We start from the raw sequence: 16,523 nt of genomic DNA, 5'->3' as shown, positions 1-16,523 counted from the left end.
AGATAACATGTTGACCAAGCATCAAATGATTAAATTTATAGACTTCTGTGAAGTGTGGTTCCTGCCAAAATCAGTAGCCAGAGTAGCCGCCATTGTTGGAGATCACCGCTGCCACACGCCTCGGCATTGATTCAAAGAGACTTTGGATGTGTTCTTGGGGTACAGCAGACCAAGCAGCTTCCACGCGTTGCCAAAGTTGATCTGGTGTGGCAGCTGGGGATGTAATCTGGGTCAATTGTTGAGCAACCATGGACCACATGTTTTCTATTGGCGAAAGATCCGGAGAGCGAGCTGGCCAGGGAAGCAATTCAATCTGGCGATTGACGAAGAACCTTTGGACAATGCGTGCCACGTGTGGTCACACATTATCCTGTTGAAATATGGCTGTGGGCAAGCCCTGAAGGTAAGGAAGGACAACTGGCTCCAACACCTCGGAGATGTAGCGCTGGCTTTTTAAAGTACCAGCAATGCGTACTAGAGGAGTGCGAGAGTGATATCCAATACCGCCCCATACCATAATACCCGGTGCAGGACCAGTGTGGTGGTGAGTAGGGTGATTTTAGCGGTTTTGGTGCACAATAGGACTGCGCATTTGCTGCGCATCAAACAATAGGGCTCCCCACTTGCTGCGCATCAAACAATAGGGCTCCCCACTTGCTGCGCATCAAACAAATGGGTGCTTCGCACTTGTTGAGGCTCGCTAGATGGCGCTTCCTATGACGTCATTCCTAAATTATCGTTCTTGCCTATGACGTCATTCCCAAATTATCGTTTTTCAGGGGGGTCATTCCTAAATTAAACTTTATTTCCCAAGTGATGATTTTTTTCAGGGAACATTCCTAAATTAAACTTTTGAATTCATTTTCTGACTTAGAAAAAATTTGCTCCTAAATTAAACTTTATTTCCTGACTTGTTTTTTTTTTTTTGGAGGGATGCTCCTAAATTTTTTTTTTCCATCCCAAGTGATGAGATTATTTCAAAGAGGGGTCATTCCTAAATTAATCTTTTCTTCCACAAATTATTGTTTTTTTACTGACTTAGTTATTTTTCTAATGATTTTTTTTTTTCATTCCTAAATTAAACTTTTTTTTTTCACATATCAAGCTGTAAAATAAAATTCCCTCAAAAAGAAATGTTATTGACTTTTCATCATACTCAAGCTGAAAAAAAAAAAAATCACACGTAACTCAATTAATGACAGAAGCATTGATGATAAAGAAAATTAAATTTTAATGATACACAAAATAAATGAGAAAAAATATATATACAAGAATAAATGGAAAAAATATATATACAAAATAAATGGAAAAAAATATATACAAAATAAATGGAAAAAAATATATACAAAATAAATGGAAAAATATGTTAAAATAAATGGGAAAAAATATGTACATCAGTGTCCATGTAGCACTGTTCATCGAATGGCATAGTGGCCATACGCATATGTTTTAATGCCATCACCGAGAATATAGCGTTTATCGTCGCGAGGGCACAGCGACGTTTTGCGGAGGGCGACCGTTTGAAGTTTGTGGTTACTGGAGGAGATTTTTAGCATGGTGTTTTTGATCGAGGAGTTGTTGCGGAGGCAAGTCAGGTAGTCTTGATGTTTGAGATGCTTTTTGACGACCGCACGAACGACCCCTTTGGCGGTCTTCTTCTCCGCGACTGCTGTAATCATGCTGTACATTTTTGATCTTAATCCGACGAATTCCACAACGGGTTCGCCGCCGTTCTCGTCCTTCATGACGCCCACCACTTTTTTGTTGTGCAGGCTAAACAGAGGATGATCACCGGGATAGTTTGACGTGTCGAACCTGTGTAGCTCCTCCCTCATGTCTTTGTAAATGTCACCGGTTTTTATCTCGTAGAGGAATGAATCTGTGTCTGTGAACAAAACTTCCACACTGGGTCCGTACTTTTTCTTCATAAAATTATAATGGAAGTCCGCCATCAAGTGTTTGGACAGGTCCAAAATCGTGACACCGGTATATATGGGCCTGTCCAGATGGATTTTCGTCTTCAACATCTTGATGACGGCTAACTCACCGGTGATTATCCTGAAGCATTCGAATGCCGGGGATGATATTAGCTTCCTCAAGCTCTTCTGATTGTTGGCGAGACGGATGTCGACGTGCTTCCTCAAATTTTCTAGCGATTTCCCGTACACAGCGTTGTTGAGGAGCTTATAGAAGTCCTTTTCGAATTCGCACCGGGCTTGCTTCCTCTTTTCCGTATTGAACGCTATGTACGGGCGTATCCAAGGCTCTTGTGTGAATTCGACTGCACGCCGAACACCCGTCAGCTTCATTCCCAGCGACGTGTATAACTTCAGGCACCGGTAATGGATGACGTAGGAAGTTTTGTTCATCAGATTTGGTGAGAGCTTTTTGGATGGTTTATCACCGGGTCTTCTGATGAATGGAGAGAGCATGTCACCAGTAATTTCAATGTTTTCTGCCGCCAAGGGGAAACAATTGTGCTCGTCGTGCAACTTCACCGGGTATTCCATGTCCACTTCTAAAATATACCCCTTGACGGCGTTGTCATCGATGTTGAGAAAATCGATGCTCTCGAGTTCACTGGGGGACAACCATCTAAAGTCTCTCACCGGGAGGGGCTCCATCATACACTTTCCGTATAAGTTGTTCACATCATAGTACATGATATATGATGTAGGTTCACTGGGGTTATAACCGGGTATTAACGGGTTGTTGGCTCGCGCATACCGCTTGGAGATCACTGAGACCCCACCTCGGATACCTTTCTCCATGAAGAGATGCATGTCCGGATCTGTTATCAATTCGAGCTTGACACCGGTCATTCGCAGACATGCGTTCCAGGCCAATCCCGGGGATGTGAACGTATGCACCGGGTCGATCTTGTAGTTTTCTTCGCAGAGTTTTCTAAAACTCTCGAACACATCCCCGAGAAGCAGCACGTCAGTCTTCACGTAGAGGTTGTGGTAATCACCGAGGTTGGAACACCGGAATTCTCTCCAAACGGTATGCGCATATGTATACTCGTCACTGGTTATATGTTGATCCCCCAGAGAGGTGTAAAAGGCCTCTCGTGGGGGCAGCACCGGATCTTCGAACTTCTCAAACGAGTCAACGTACTCGTACGGATAACATCCTTTACGTTGAAGAAGATGACTCGTAGCTCCAAAACATTTCTTCATGTTGTTGAAGTCACCGGGGTTCATCGCTTGCACGAGCGAATCCAACGACGCCGCCAAGAACTGGTTGGAATCCAGGAATCGCAGGCGACCGAGAGAAAAGGAGATAAATTTCTCCATATTCCTCCCGATCACCTGGATCCTGCGATCGGGGTACCGGGAAAGTCCTTGCATCAGGAAATGAGCGTCGTAGTTTTGTAAATTGTGAAATATAACCGGGATGTGACGTCTTAACCTGAGCTGGAGATTGCACTTCTGATGCAGCGCCGCTCTAAAACCACCGGTGATGTGACAGTGGTCACGAACCCTGTCGTCACCGAGTGGGCGGTCGCACACCATACAAGTGGTCGCATTCCCGAATCTCTCTTCATCTTCAGCTGTCATCTGCAGAGGCACCGGGTTGTCGAGCTTGCCCATAACCACTCGTTCTTCTTCGACGAGACACCGGAAGAAGACGTCCACGCAATCTTCACCCCTGTACACTGTGGGCTCTTTCACGTATACACCATCGGGCCCCACGACCGTATACGCGAATCCACAGGGGCGGTGAAGGCTCTTCTGGGTTGTGCTAGAGAGAGACGGGTTCGGCTTACAGCTGTCCACCTTCTCCAAGATCGCCTCAAAGTCCGCATATATGACGTATGGAACGTGCAGCTGGTAATGGTTGTTCTTGAAGAACATCACGTTGTCGTCTACACCGGGATACGTCACTCGTTGCAGACCGTGTGTCTGGCAAAGTGGTTCGTGCGCATTCAGCTGCTCGAGGGAGGAGAAGCGTTGCAAGCAATAATTGCAAAAGTGGGATGCACCTTCATACTTGGTCGTGTAGGAAAGCAAACGAGACATGTTTTGGATGAGGCAGTAGTGCGACGTTGTCTCGTTGCTGATGAACAAGAGGTTGATTGGTGTACCAGACACCACCTCACTAATCCTGAGAGGAAACACCTCTCCTCCCTCCAACCCAAAGACGTTAATGCGCACTGAATTCGCAGCTTCGAACCGTGGGATTTGTTTAAGTGTCACCGGGTATACTAATTCACTGGTATTCAATTCATTCTCATACTGAATATAGTTGAACACCCTTTCGGGGTTTTGTTTCACCGGGTGTAGGGCAGCCAGTACGCACCAGAGAAAGCATTTCTCATCATCGTTCTTTACATTTACCACTGCTCTTCTGCTGGCTACCCCCTTTGGCAGCGGAATATAAGTGGCGGCCGCTAGTGGTTGGTATTGCGTCGTGTTGAGCTCGAGCGAGAGCACGCGCTCGAGCACCCAACCACTTCCGCTGCCTTCAAAATCCTCTGTAGCCTGCTTTACCTTTACGAAGGCTATTTGTAGGTGCTCTTCTATCTGGTCGGCGGTTAAAGTGGTGAGCATTTTACTTCGAAGATACCCGTTGCAGAACTCGTCCTCGCCGTCACTTCCTTTCCTGGAAAAAACAGCAGTCGCGACGATGTTCCATTTAAGGGACCTGTGGGTGGTCATGTCCTCCCTCAACAGCCGCGTCAACTCCTCTCTCACGCTGTCGAGGAAGGTGGTCATATCCATTTCGGTGTCTGGGGTGGGGATCAATTCGTGCGTCGACAACATGTCGAGTGCGCGCCTGACTTGCCCTCCTCCTCCTAGCTGTGCTCCTCCTTGGGGTGCTCCAAGCTGCTGCTGTGCCCCATGGCTCGGTGATGGCCGCTGTGGTGGTGCTCCTCCTTGCGCCCACTGTGGGGACGCATCATGCTGGGGTGGTCCTGCTCGGTGATGGCTCGGTGATGGCCTCTGTGGTGGTGCTCCTTGTGCCCACTGTGGGGGCACACCATGCTGGGGTGGCGCACCATGCCCCATGGCACGCTGGTGGCGCATCAAATCGCTCTTGCGGTGAAACGCTGCATCGCACACCAAACACTTGTGGCGACGCTCGCCATGCGTTAGCCTGTGCTGATTCAGATTCCTACGCAAGGAAAACTCCTTACCACACGTCTCGCATAGATGACGCTCCTGAAAAACAAATAAAAAGGTAACGTAACACACGTAAGTCTAACACATGAAGAAATGGAGGAGAGGTATAGAAACCCACGTCTTCCCGCTAGTTTCGGTGGCGTATCCGCCCTCAAACGCGTGTTAAATAAACCTAAAAAAGAAATTAGTGATTGGTTGGCTGGCGAGAGAGCGTACACGTTGCACAAACCAATTAAAAAAGTATTTCCCCGCAACAAAACAATAGTGGCTGGTCTAAACAGTCAATTTCAAGTCGATTTGGTGGACATGCGTAATCTGGCACCTCACAACGAGGGCTACAACTATCTTCTCACGTGCATCGACGTCTTTTCCAAGTACGGTTTCGTCGTGCCTCTCAAAAGGAAAACCGGTGACAGCGTGGCCAAAGCTTTAGAAAGCATCTTTCAACAACGTCAACCAGTGGCGCTACAGAGCGATAAGGGGCGCGAATTTATAGCGTCACCAGTCCAGCGCTACCTCAAGCGTCAAGGTGTAAAGTTTTTCACTACGGAGAACGAACAGATAAAGGCCAGCGTGGTGGAAAGATGGAACAGGTCTCTCAGAAACTGGATGTACAAGTACTTCACTGCCAAGAACACGTATCGCTACATCGACATGATCGAAGACCTCGTGTGGAGTTACAATCACAGGTATCACAGGTCTATAAAAATGAGGCCCGTGGACGTGAACCCCGGAAACGAGCCGGAGGTGTGGAACAATCTCTATGGGGATACACCCAAGAAACAAGATTGCAAGTTTAAAGTGGGTGATCACGTGCGCATCACAAGATCAAAACACACCTTCGAGAGGGGGTACGATTCTAATTTCACCGAAGAGATATTCGTGGTGACCGAGTGCGTGAAAAGGGAAATTCCCGTTTACAAGCTCGAGGACCTGATGGGGGAAGAAATCAAGGGCACATTCTACGCTGAAGAGATGGTAGGTGTAAAGATGGGAGAAAAATTTCCGATTGAAAAAGTTTTAAAGAAGAGGAGAAGAAAAGGAATTATTCAATACCTCGTGAAATTTCGGGGGTATCCGAAAAAATTCAACGCGTGGGTGGTCCTATAAAAACCCGGAAACAGTGCGCGCATCTGTCATTTCAGAGATGGCTTCTTTCTATCTCACTCTACCCAGCGATGCTTCCAGAGACTTTTTTCCCGACAACACGCTCTCGAGTTTCGTGGTTAAACTTCCAAACACCCTGGAATTCGAATCCGAGATGGAAGTCGCACTGTCGGAGATAATTTATCCCCATTCATTCCACAACATCACTCAAGAGACAAACACTTTCGAATTCGATGTCGGAAACAAGATAATGAAGACCGGTCGCATAGCCCCGGGTTTCTACGAGACGACCCCCGAACTGATCAAAGCCATATCCACTCAAAATTTTCAAGACAAGATTGGTGTGACGTACAATAAAATCACGAAAAAAGTTAAGGTGAACCTCAAGAAAGACACCAAGCTCAGTCTCAGACACGGTATAGCCGAAAACCTGGGTTTCGAACCCGGCCTGATAGAGGGTCCGACCATAGTCGAGGGTCCTTTCACAGCCGATCCTAAATTAGACTTTCATCTCTTGTACGTGTACTGCAACCTGGTCGAACCTCAGGTCGTGGGTAACACCTACGCCCCGCTACTGAGAATCGTGAAAACTAGCGGTCAGGACGGGGATATCGTCAGCGTGTCTTTCGAACGCGCCCATTACGTGCCGCTGGCCAGAAAGAGTTTCGACATCGTTCACATGTATTTAAGGACGCACATGGGCAAGTTTTTCACATTTCAACGTGGAAAGGTGATAGTGAAACTACACTTTAGACTGCGACATGCATTATAAACCGTACCGGAGCTGTGCCCACAGCATCAACGATTATTATCTCGCTCAGGCTGGAAACGGACTCGGATATTATCAGGGTAGCGCTCTGCAAAGAGGTTATGGCCTCGGATCTATATTCAGCTCTCTCTTCAGATCGGCCGTGCCCCTGTTGAAACGCGGTGCCAAGGCAGTCGGTTCTCAACTGTTGCGCTCTGGTGTGGATTTCGCCAACGACATCGTTCAAGGAAAAGACGCAAAGATCGCAGCTCGCGATCGTGCCAAGGAAGCCGGAAGGTCTCTCACGGATAAGGGGGCCAATAAAATCAAATCCATGCTCGGAGGAAAGAATAAAAGGAAGAGACTCGTCAAGAAAACCGTCAGTAAGAAGAGAGCTAGAAAGCTGTCGACATCCGATATATTCAGCGATGGCTTTAATCCACGAAAATTCTCATGAGTGTTTGAAAAGCGAAGCCGATCTGTTCACGGTGCCACCCACGGAAACCTCTATAGAATCAGCCGAATGGGTCCAGTACCATCCGATATCTCAAGTGCGTGATTCGGGGGCCCCCATCGAATTTCACGTGGCCGGTAGTGCCGAAGAATACATAGACCTTTCTGCCACTCAGCTGTATGTCAGAGTAAAGGTGACAAAACCAGAAACCGCCGAAGCCGTATCGACGGCGAATAATTTCTTGCATACCCTTTTCTCTCAGATTGACGTCACGTTGAATGGAAGAACGCTCACAAACTCATCACACACTTATCCGTATCGAGCTTACCTGGAAACGCTGCTTAACTACGGATCGGATGCAAAGAAAGGACCCCTGACAGCCGAGGGCTACTACAAGGACACTGCAGGTCACATGTCTGACCTAACCAAGAACGAGGGGGCCAAGAAAAGAGCTAAACTCGCGGAAAATTCTTTTGAAATGATGGGCGTGCCTCACGTCGACATATTCTATCAACCGAAGCTGATGCTCTCTCTGGTGGACTTGAAGATGAGACTGGTTCGCTCGAAACCCGAGTTCTTTCTGATCACTGCTGCTCAGGGTTGCGACGTGGTTATCGAGCAAGCGAGTATTTTTGTGCGTAAAGTAAGAATGAATCCTGCTGTGGCTGTAGCGCATGCCATGGCGCTCGAGAAAACAACAGCCAAATATTGCATTAACCGCGTGATATGCAAGGTTTATTCGATATCCATGGGAAGCATGAGTTTCGTGCAAGATAACGTATTTCTCGGGGTCATGCCCAAGAGATTGGTTATGGGCATGGTGGACACGGAAGCATTCAACGGAACGTTCAATTTGAACCCCTTCGACTTCAAGCACAACAACGTCAACTTTGTTTCTGTTTCTATCGATGGAAGACCCGTCCCCCACACGTCGCTACAACCAGACTTTAGGAACAGACACGTCATCAGAGCCTACAACACACTCTTCGTGGGCACCGGAAGGCCCGGAGAAGATAAAGGATGTGACGTGAGCAGAGAAGAATATGAAGCCGGCGGTTACTGCCTCTTCGCCTTCAACCTGATACCCGACATGAGCGACTGCGGACACGTGCACCTACAAAAGCAGGGCAATCTGCGAGTGGAACTCAAGTTCTCCTCAGCCTTGATCAAGACCGTGTCGGTTATCATATTCGCCGAATTCGAATCGCTGGTGGAAATAACAAAGTCCAGAAGCGTCTTGTGTGACTTTGCGGGATGAACACTAAACAGATAGAGCACGCCCTCTCGACACACCCCCACACTCGAAAGGCTTTCCTAGGTGTTTTTGCGAGTGACAATTTACCCGAAAATGTGATCGCTTATCCCGCTGCACTGGTTGTGAACACGGACAGAGAGAACGAACCCGGAACGCATTGGTTGGCTATTTACATCGAAAACGAAGCGAGAGCTGATTTCTTTGACTCTTACGGGAACCCGCCCACCTATTTCAAGAAGGGACACATAAACAGATTTCTACGACGCTACTCGCGCGTCGACTATAATGACGTCATGTTACAATCAGATAAGACAACCGTGTGCGGTCACTATGTGATTTTTTTTATCTATTCTCGATGTATCGGCAAAAGTATGAATAATATTGTATCGCGTTTTAATATGCAAAACGATATGCGCGTAGCAAGCTTTGTAAAGAAAAATTTTTCTGTTAAATAAAAGAGAAAAAAAATTCATTCATTTGTCATTTACTATGGAACCTTTCAAGCTGACACATCCGAGCACCGTGCTCATTGCCGGACCCACCGGTTCGGGAAAAACATATTTTCTCAGAGAACTATTAAAACACAGAAACGAAATGTTTCGAGAGCCTCGTCCGAAACGAGTTATATGGTTTTACGGCGAATATCAGACTTTGTTCGAAGACATGGAGGACCACGTGGAATTTCGAGAGGGAAGCAATTTCGAAAGCGTGGAAGAAGACAGCTTGGTGATTTTAGATGACCTCATGAACGAGCTATCGGGCGAGAAAAAATTAGCAAACCTTTTCACAAAGTACAGTCACCACAGAAAATTGACCGTGATTTTCATAGTGCAGAACGTGTTTCACCAGGGGCGGGAAATGAGAAACGTTTCTCTGAACGCGCAATATATGTTTCTATTCAAAAATAGAAGAGATGTCAGTCAGGTGACCCACCTGGGACGTCAGCTGTTTCCCAATAAAATCAAATTTTTCAACGAGGTGTTCGAGGATAGCACGAAAAAACCGTATTCGTATTTAATGGTTGATTTACGACCCGAGACGGAGGAGGAAATGCGCCTGCGCACTAACGTGTTACCGGGGCAGACGCAATATATCTATAAACCCAGGAAATGAAACTTTCCATTTTCGAACATGACGGCTGTGATAGAGGTCGAGGGTTTCCAGCTGTCGGATAGAACATTCATAATCAAGGAGTTGGCATGGTGTTTCATGCATTCGAGAGAAAATTTTCACTATGTATATAAACCGCCCAAAAAGTTTTCGGAATTATCTCCTAGAGATAGACACCAGTGCCTCTACGTCACCAACAACATACACGAAATATCGTGGTCGGCGGGTGATGTACCTTTTGAAATGCTGGAGCAACATTTGCAGCGATTATCAAAAGTCGTATTGTATACGAAAGGCCACGACAAGTGTCGGATGCTACTGCAGCAGTACGGGTTAAAAGTTTATAATCTAGATGCGATTCTCTGCCCCAACATTGTGGACTTGCCAGAAGTGAGCGCGAACTGTTTTCTCCACGAAAACATGATAAAGCACTGCGCGCTGAAGAAGGCTATAGCATATAGCACATGGTTGGAATAAAAACATCGTTATTTTAAAGTATGGCATTGGAGAAGCAACAAGTACTCCGTCTACTCTCTGCCTGTCCGAGGAATAAACGCAAAGACTTGTTGAAGAAATTACCGAAATCAGCATTAAAGACAGTCTGCGAGTGCTCACTCAATATTTTGAAGGGTGTCATACCGTTATCCTCAAAACAGAAAAATAAACTGAAAAGGCACAGAAATACACTTCGCAAACTCGCCTGCAAAAAGACGCCGCTATACGAGAAAAAGCGCGTGCTGATTCAGAAAGGAGGTTTTTTGTTCCAGTTAATCCCAGCCGCCATACAAACCCTCGCCACTTTGTTCACGAGATAATGGAGCACGCACAGAAATTCGCTCTGGTTCCAGAACAATTGTTATCGCGTCATGTGACCACAAAAGAGCAGCTTTCTGAGTTGGACAACGAGATGTTGAAAATACTGCGAAGCAAGGAGCCCGAAGCTATAAAAATTAAACTCTATCAGAATCTGCTGAACAAGAGAATCAACGTCGCCGAGAACAATCCACCGCGGTTACCAGAACCGAAAATTCAAGAAGTAGAAAAAGAGAAGAAAAAGAAAGTTGACGAATTACCAATAGCTCTGATTTCTGTCCCGAAATCGCAAAGAGGGCACTCAGAAAAAATTATCACGCATATAAATAAGCATCCGAACATATTAAAAATTAATTCTAACGGCTCGATCGTTTATAAGAGCAGACTCATCAAAGGAAGCGACATTCGCGATTTGATATCAAGTGTGGTCGGTCGGAGAAAATCACCCGTGGTGGGTCAAGAAATTTTCCTGAAAGCGCTAGAAGAAACCGGAGCTCCGAGAGATTATATAAAAAACCCATTTTTGAAACATATTTGGTTAGAGCTTTGAAATGCCAACAACAGTGGAAGCCGTGATCTACGATCAAAACAATAGAAAGCAGGGTATCGCATGGAAAACGGATGTACCGTCATTCGATTTACCGAGCTGCTGGTCCTACGAATTGGAGAGTAATGGAGAACTGATAAGACACAAGAGAATGTTCGCCATATTCACGATACTGATTGTTATATTATTTACTCTTATAGCAACAACATATAAAAATCAAATGGACTTTGAAAGATGTAATTCCTCTCTTCCGCTGGGAGGAAATATTTTTCTCACGTATTGTAATAAAACCTACGATATACGCTATTTTAGCGGAAATGCGCCCACTACGAAAGCCGTTAATCTCACCAGTGCGCAAATGTATAAATTGATTCACGAGTCTGCTGATGTACAATTGAATAAAAAAATTTCTATTTGAATTCTTGTGTCGTTTTGAAATTGTTTCGCGACATGAAATTCCCAGATGTTTCGCAGCTCTACCATTAAATAAAGTTTAAATACCTTACATGAAATAAATTTAACTTGAAATAAATTTACGCCTGAGAAATTGTTTCGCGACATGAAATACAACTGAATAATTTTTTTTTTCGATGAATGAAAATTTAACTCGCGACATAAATAAATTTGATTTGAAATTAAATTTAACTCGAAATAAAATTTAACTTGTAATGAAATTCCCAGATGTTTCGCAGCTCTACCATTAAATAAATGAGTTTAAATACCTTACATGAAATAAATTCAACTCGAAATAAAATTTACTCCTGAAAATTAATTTGGAATAAAATTTAACGCGCGATAATTTAAAAAAACAACTAACCTCTTTCTTCTTCTTCTCTGACGGAGCATATCCACTTGGTCCAGCTTCTACTGGCGCAGGACGCTTCAGGCATTGCTGGATGAAATTCTCCTCATCCTCAATCATTAATTTTATATCGCGATCACTAACTAAATCCTCGTTGAGACATTCATTGACGAAATTATCGTCATTTTCCAACAATCTAACTAATTCTTCTTTACTTATACCGAAATCGATAAAACTAGCCATTGCGCGAACGTACGAAGCGAAAGCTAAAAAACTTGATGCTGTCTGGACAAAACTCAAAAACGAAGTGAGAGGATCTGCAAAGAAGATGATACTTTTAATGAGATAAAGGGTTAGGAAGCGATAACGAGTCTCGTGTGCTATGCGTCATTACTCGGGCAGACAGTACTCATATAGTTATCAGTGTCGCGTGCAGAATAATCGAAGCAACGCGAGTGATGCATACTCACGTCAATATCATTATCAGTGATTTATGTAACATTGGATAGTGTATCGTTAGATATTGGTACTGTATCAGTGATGCATGCTCACATGAATATATTGTATCAGTGATTCACGTGAATGAGATAGTGATGCTACTCACATCATTATCAGTGATTCATGTAACATTGGATAGTGTATCATTAGATATTGGTACTGTATCAGTGATGCATGCTCACATGAATATATTGTATTAGTGATTCACGTGAATGAGATAGTGATGCTACTGGGTGCACTTTGAGATTCACAGTATATTCCTATACTTATGCTTATCAACTGCAACTGCAGTATATAAACTGCGGGACAGACACAATTCCTTAACTTAGTTCTCTCGCTCGCTTGGATACACTTCTCTCTCCGCAACTTGGTAAGATTTTTTTTTTCTATGGCTTCTTGCGTGTTAGATTTTGAGGGATTCTTGCTTAAAAGTGGGATATATGTTGTTAAGGAAATGGCTTGCTTTGATTTAAGCACAGGGAGAGTATATCACTCTCTCTACAAGCCGCCATTCTCTAGCAAGGAGCTATCCGAAGAAGATTTCCCACAAATGCTCTGGGTTAGCAGAAATCTTCTTAATATTAGATGGGGGGAAGGGCTTTTCGATTATAATTTAATGAAAATTCATCTCACCACTGTTAATAACAGATATAGTTGCATTTATGTGAACTGCAGGCAAAAAAAAAAATTTCTAGAGCAACGATTCAACCTGGAGACAGTGAAAGTCTTAAACTTCCCAAAATCCTTGACTTCTTGCGGGTTTCACCCTCTGCAAAAAGGGCATTGCGCAAGAAGCAAGGTCGTAGCATGCGCTGAATGGTTAGATGCATAAAAATTTAATTTTGTAAAATAATAATAATAATAAAAATTTAAAAAACTTAAAAAAAAAAAAAACTTCTGTTAAAATATATATTTCGCAATTTTTTTTTTTTTCATCTTGAGAGTTGCGGAGAGAGACTGTATGCGTTGTTTTCATTTAGACAGATGGAAAGCCTCCGCTATGAATACGCTCGGAACGTACTGGATACTTCCGTTGCGATACTACACCAGCTCGAATCTGAAATCGTGTACCGTCCAGCAGAGGAATGCGTCTTCAAGTTTGGCGACAAGACTTATCCGATGCCCAGACAGCATGCTGGGTATGGTGACGCTGGCCTACACTACACCTTTTCCGGAATGACCCTCCAGGCCCAACCGTGGACACCTCTCCTCTTGGATTTGAAAGCCGTGGTCGAGAGCATCTCAGGCCATGACTACAACTTTGTTGTCGTCAACCGATACTCTGATGGAACCAAGAGCATCTCCCCGCATTCCGATGACGAATCACAGCTCGTCAAAGATTACCCCATCGCTTGCCTCTCCCTGGGCGCTGAAAGAAAGCTCGTGTTCTCTCGACGGGGGCACCAATCCGTGGACCGAATCCTGGAACACAACAGCCTGCTGACGATGCTACCTCCAACCAACCAGCTGTGGCGTCACGCGATACCTAAAGACCCAAAAGTAAAAGACGTCCGACTCAGCCTGACGTTCCGGAAAATGGTTTCGAGTAACAAGCGCCCATCACCGAACACTCAACCACCATCGGCTAAGAGATCTCGCAGCAGTGGATTCAATAAGGAAGCGCCGCCTCCCAACATCTTTCACGTGAAGGAGAACTTTTTCGTCAGCGTCGTGATCTTCAGTGGTGAAGTGCGCGTACATATTCGAGAATTTTTCGAACGCGATGGACTCATGCACCCAGCTAAAAATGGAGTGACTCTTTCGCCGTACGTGTGGGAATGTTTGAGAACCGAATTCTCTCGTCGTACTATGCTGCAACGCGTTGATAGAACTTTCCTAGTGTCGGAGAACCTGATCGTGGACTACAGCGGTGATGATGTGCTAATTCAAACTCTACATCGCGGGGACAACAAAATTTTCAAGTGCTCCGAAAACCCCCTCAAAATGACTTTCCAGGCAATCGAGGCACTCTTCTGGAGCGAGGATGATAAACCACTTCATACCGTGATCAGTGAGCTCGTGCAGAAAACGCTCTGCTTGGACTATCTGAAAGTGTGTGTGCGCGAAAACCAAACTAAAGGAACGAGTTCTATGGATATCACCGACATTTTGGCTAAATTGGTGAGTGAAAAACTTTTTGCTAGCATCGAAAAAATTGTTGACTGCCATGGGTGTTCCATGGGATATGCTAATCAGTTGGGTCATGAATGTCTGCAGTTGAATGATAATTTAATGTTTTATAAATATTTTGATCATGCTTTAACCCTGATTGACTTTCGCGAAGTCGCTAAAACTCTGGCGGAAAATTACGATGTAGCGGAAAAATGTTTTAATGCGATTGATTTTGATGTTTTGAAATCTAAGATAGAAGAAATTTATTTGAAATAAATGAAAATCATATAAAATGACTTTGTATTTTATTGCTCCTTTGGTTTATTTTTACTTTTCAGCTTGGACATACAAAAGTTTATTTGTGACTTGAAAAAAATTTTATTTTAAAATTAATGAAACGATTCATCTTTGTTTAGTTTAGAAAATAAAGTTTAATTTAGGAATGAAAAAATCATCAGAAAATAAAGTTTAATGTAGGAAAGATCCCCAAGTTAGAAAAAAAAAAAAAGTCTGAAATTAAACGATAATTTGGGAAAGATCCTTCTCTTTGGTGATATCTTCGAAGTGACGTTATGGGAAAATCTTGGGATAGAAAAAAATTAAGTTAGAAAATGCATCCCTCCAAAAAATAACAAAGTCAGAAAATAAAGTTTAATTTAGGAATGACCCCTCTTTGAAATAATCTCATCACTTGGGAAGTCAGAAAATAAACGATAATTTGGGAAAGAGTTGAAAGAACGGTAATGAACTTTAAATTTCCCAGGGTGTTGAGAAAAAAAAAAAAACCAAGTCAGAAAATAAAGTTTAATTTAGGAGCAAATTTTTTCTAAGTCAGAAAATGAATTCAAAAGTTTAATTTAGGAATGAAAAAAAAAAATCATTAGAAAAATAACTAAGTCAGTAAAAAAACAATAATTTGTGGAAGAAAAGATTAATTTAGGAATGACCCCTCTTTGAAATAATCTCATCACTTGGGATGGAAAAAAAAAATTTAGGAGCATCCCTCCAAAAAAAAAAAAAACAAGTCAGAAAATAAAGTTTAATTTAGGAGCAAATTTTTTCTAAGTCAGAAAATGAATTCAAAAGTTTAATTTAGGAATGTTCCCTGAAAAAAATCATCACTTGGGAAATAAAGTTTAATTTAGGAATGACCCCCCTGAAAAACGATAATTTGGGAATGACGTCATAGGCAAGAACGATAATTTAGGAATGACGTCATAGGAAGCGCCATCTAGCGAGCCTCAACAAGTGCGAAGCACCCATTTGTTTGATGCGCAGCAAGTGGGGAGCCCTATTGTTTGATGCGCAGCAAGTGGGGAGCCCTATTGTTTGATGCGCAGCAAATGCGCAGTCCTATTGTGCACCAAAACCGCTAAAATCACCCTACTGTGGTGCATAACGCAGCTGTTCAGCATCCTCTCTCCACGGTGTCTCCAGACTCGAATCCGACCATTGTGGTGTTGCAGACAGAAGCGTGACTCGTCAGTAAAGACAATTTCATTCCATTGTGCCGTCCACATCCTTCTTTCATCGCACCATTGGCGGCAGAGACGTCTGTGGTTCTGCGTCAAGGGTAGATGAAGCAATGGACATCTTGCAGACAGACCACTCTGCTGTAAACGGCGTCGAATGGTATGCGCAGACACTGGATGATGCGGTACAGACTGAATGTGGTGTGCTATGGTTCGTGATGTGGCTGAGCGATCCGTCACTGCCATACGCCTGTCATCACGTGAAGTGGTGCACTGAGGTGGATGCGATCGAACACGTCGGTCCGTCGTTCCCTCCTGCATCCAACGATCACATATCCGCATTACAGTTGTTTGGTTTCGTCCAACACGACTACCGATTTCCCTGAAAGATAATCTACAATCTCGGTAGGCCACTATCCTTCCTCTGTCGAACTCGGATACTTGATCAAAAGATGATCGCTGTTTTCTACGAGGCATAA

The 16,523-nt window shown here is 44.0% G+C and overlaps 2 protein-coding genes across 2 annotated transcripts; one reads left to right on the top strand and one right to left on the bottom strand.

The window, feature by feature from the left end:
- Positions 1-1,211: 1,211 nt before the first annotated feature.
- Positions 1,212-12,258, bottom strand: LOC149067663 (uncharacterized). The gene is made up of 2 exons (XM_089252403.1): positions 11,978-12,258; positions 1,212-5,165 (listed from the first exon to the last, which is right to left on the bottom strand). Exons 1-2 carry the CDS (start codon positions 12,203-12,205, stop codon positions 1,416-1,418), a joined length of 3,978 nt encoding a protein of 1,325 aa, XP_089108529.1. The 5' UTR covers positions 12,206-12,258; the 3' UTR covers positions 1,212-1,415.
- LOC149067662 (uncharacterized) lies at positions 12,172-15,948 on the top strand. Its single transcript, XM_089252404.1, has 2 exons — positions 12,172-12,830; positions 13,441-15,948. The coding sequence occupies exon 2, from the start codon at positions 13,445-13,447 to the stop codon at positions 14,846-14,848; it is 1,404 nt and encodes a 467-aa protein (XP_089108530.1). The 5' UTR covers positions 12,172-12,830; positions 13,441-13,444; the 3' UTR covers positions 14,849-15,948.
- Positions 15,949-16,523: the final 575 nt, after the last annotated feature.

The sequence above is a fragment of the Pholcus phalangioides genome, unplaced genomic scaffold (assembly GCF_987345545.1).
Source record: "Pholcus phalangioides strain wild (caught in Gottingen) unplaced genomic scaffold, Ppha-v1.0 ptg000029l_1, whole genome shotgun sequence".
NCBI classification, from domain to species: domain Eukaryota; kingdom Metazoa; phylum Arthropoda; class Arachnida; order Araneae; family Pholcidae; genus Pholcus; species Pholcus phalangioides.
Note: the sequence above shows the minus strand (reverse complement) of the source record. Positions and strands in the feature narration are given on the sequence as shown.

Excerpts from the sequence above, each read along its gene's own strand:
- LOC149067663 (XM_089252403.1), bottom strand. The coding sequence starts at position 12,205 with ATGGCTAGTTTTATCGATTTCGGTATAAGTAAAGAAGAATTAGTTAGA. Across the intron at positions 5,166-11,977 it reads CAGAGAAGAAGAAGAAAGAG|GAGCGTCATCTATGCGAGAC; the intron begins GTTAGTTGTTTT and ends TTTGTTTTTCAG.
- LOC149067662 (XM_089252404.1), top strand. The coding sequence starts at position 13,445 with ATGGAAAGCCTCCGCTATGAATACGCTCGGAACGTACTGGATACTTCC.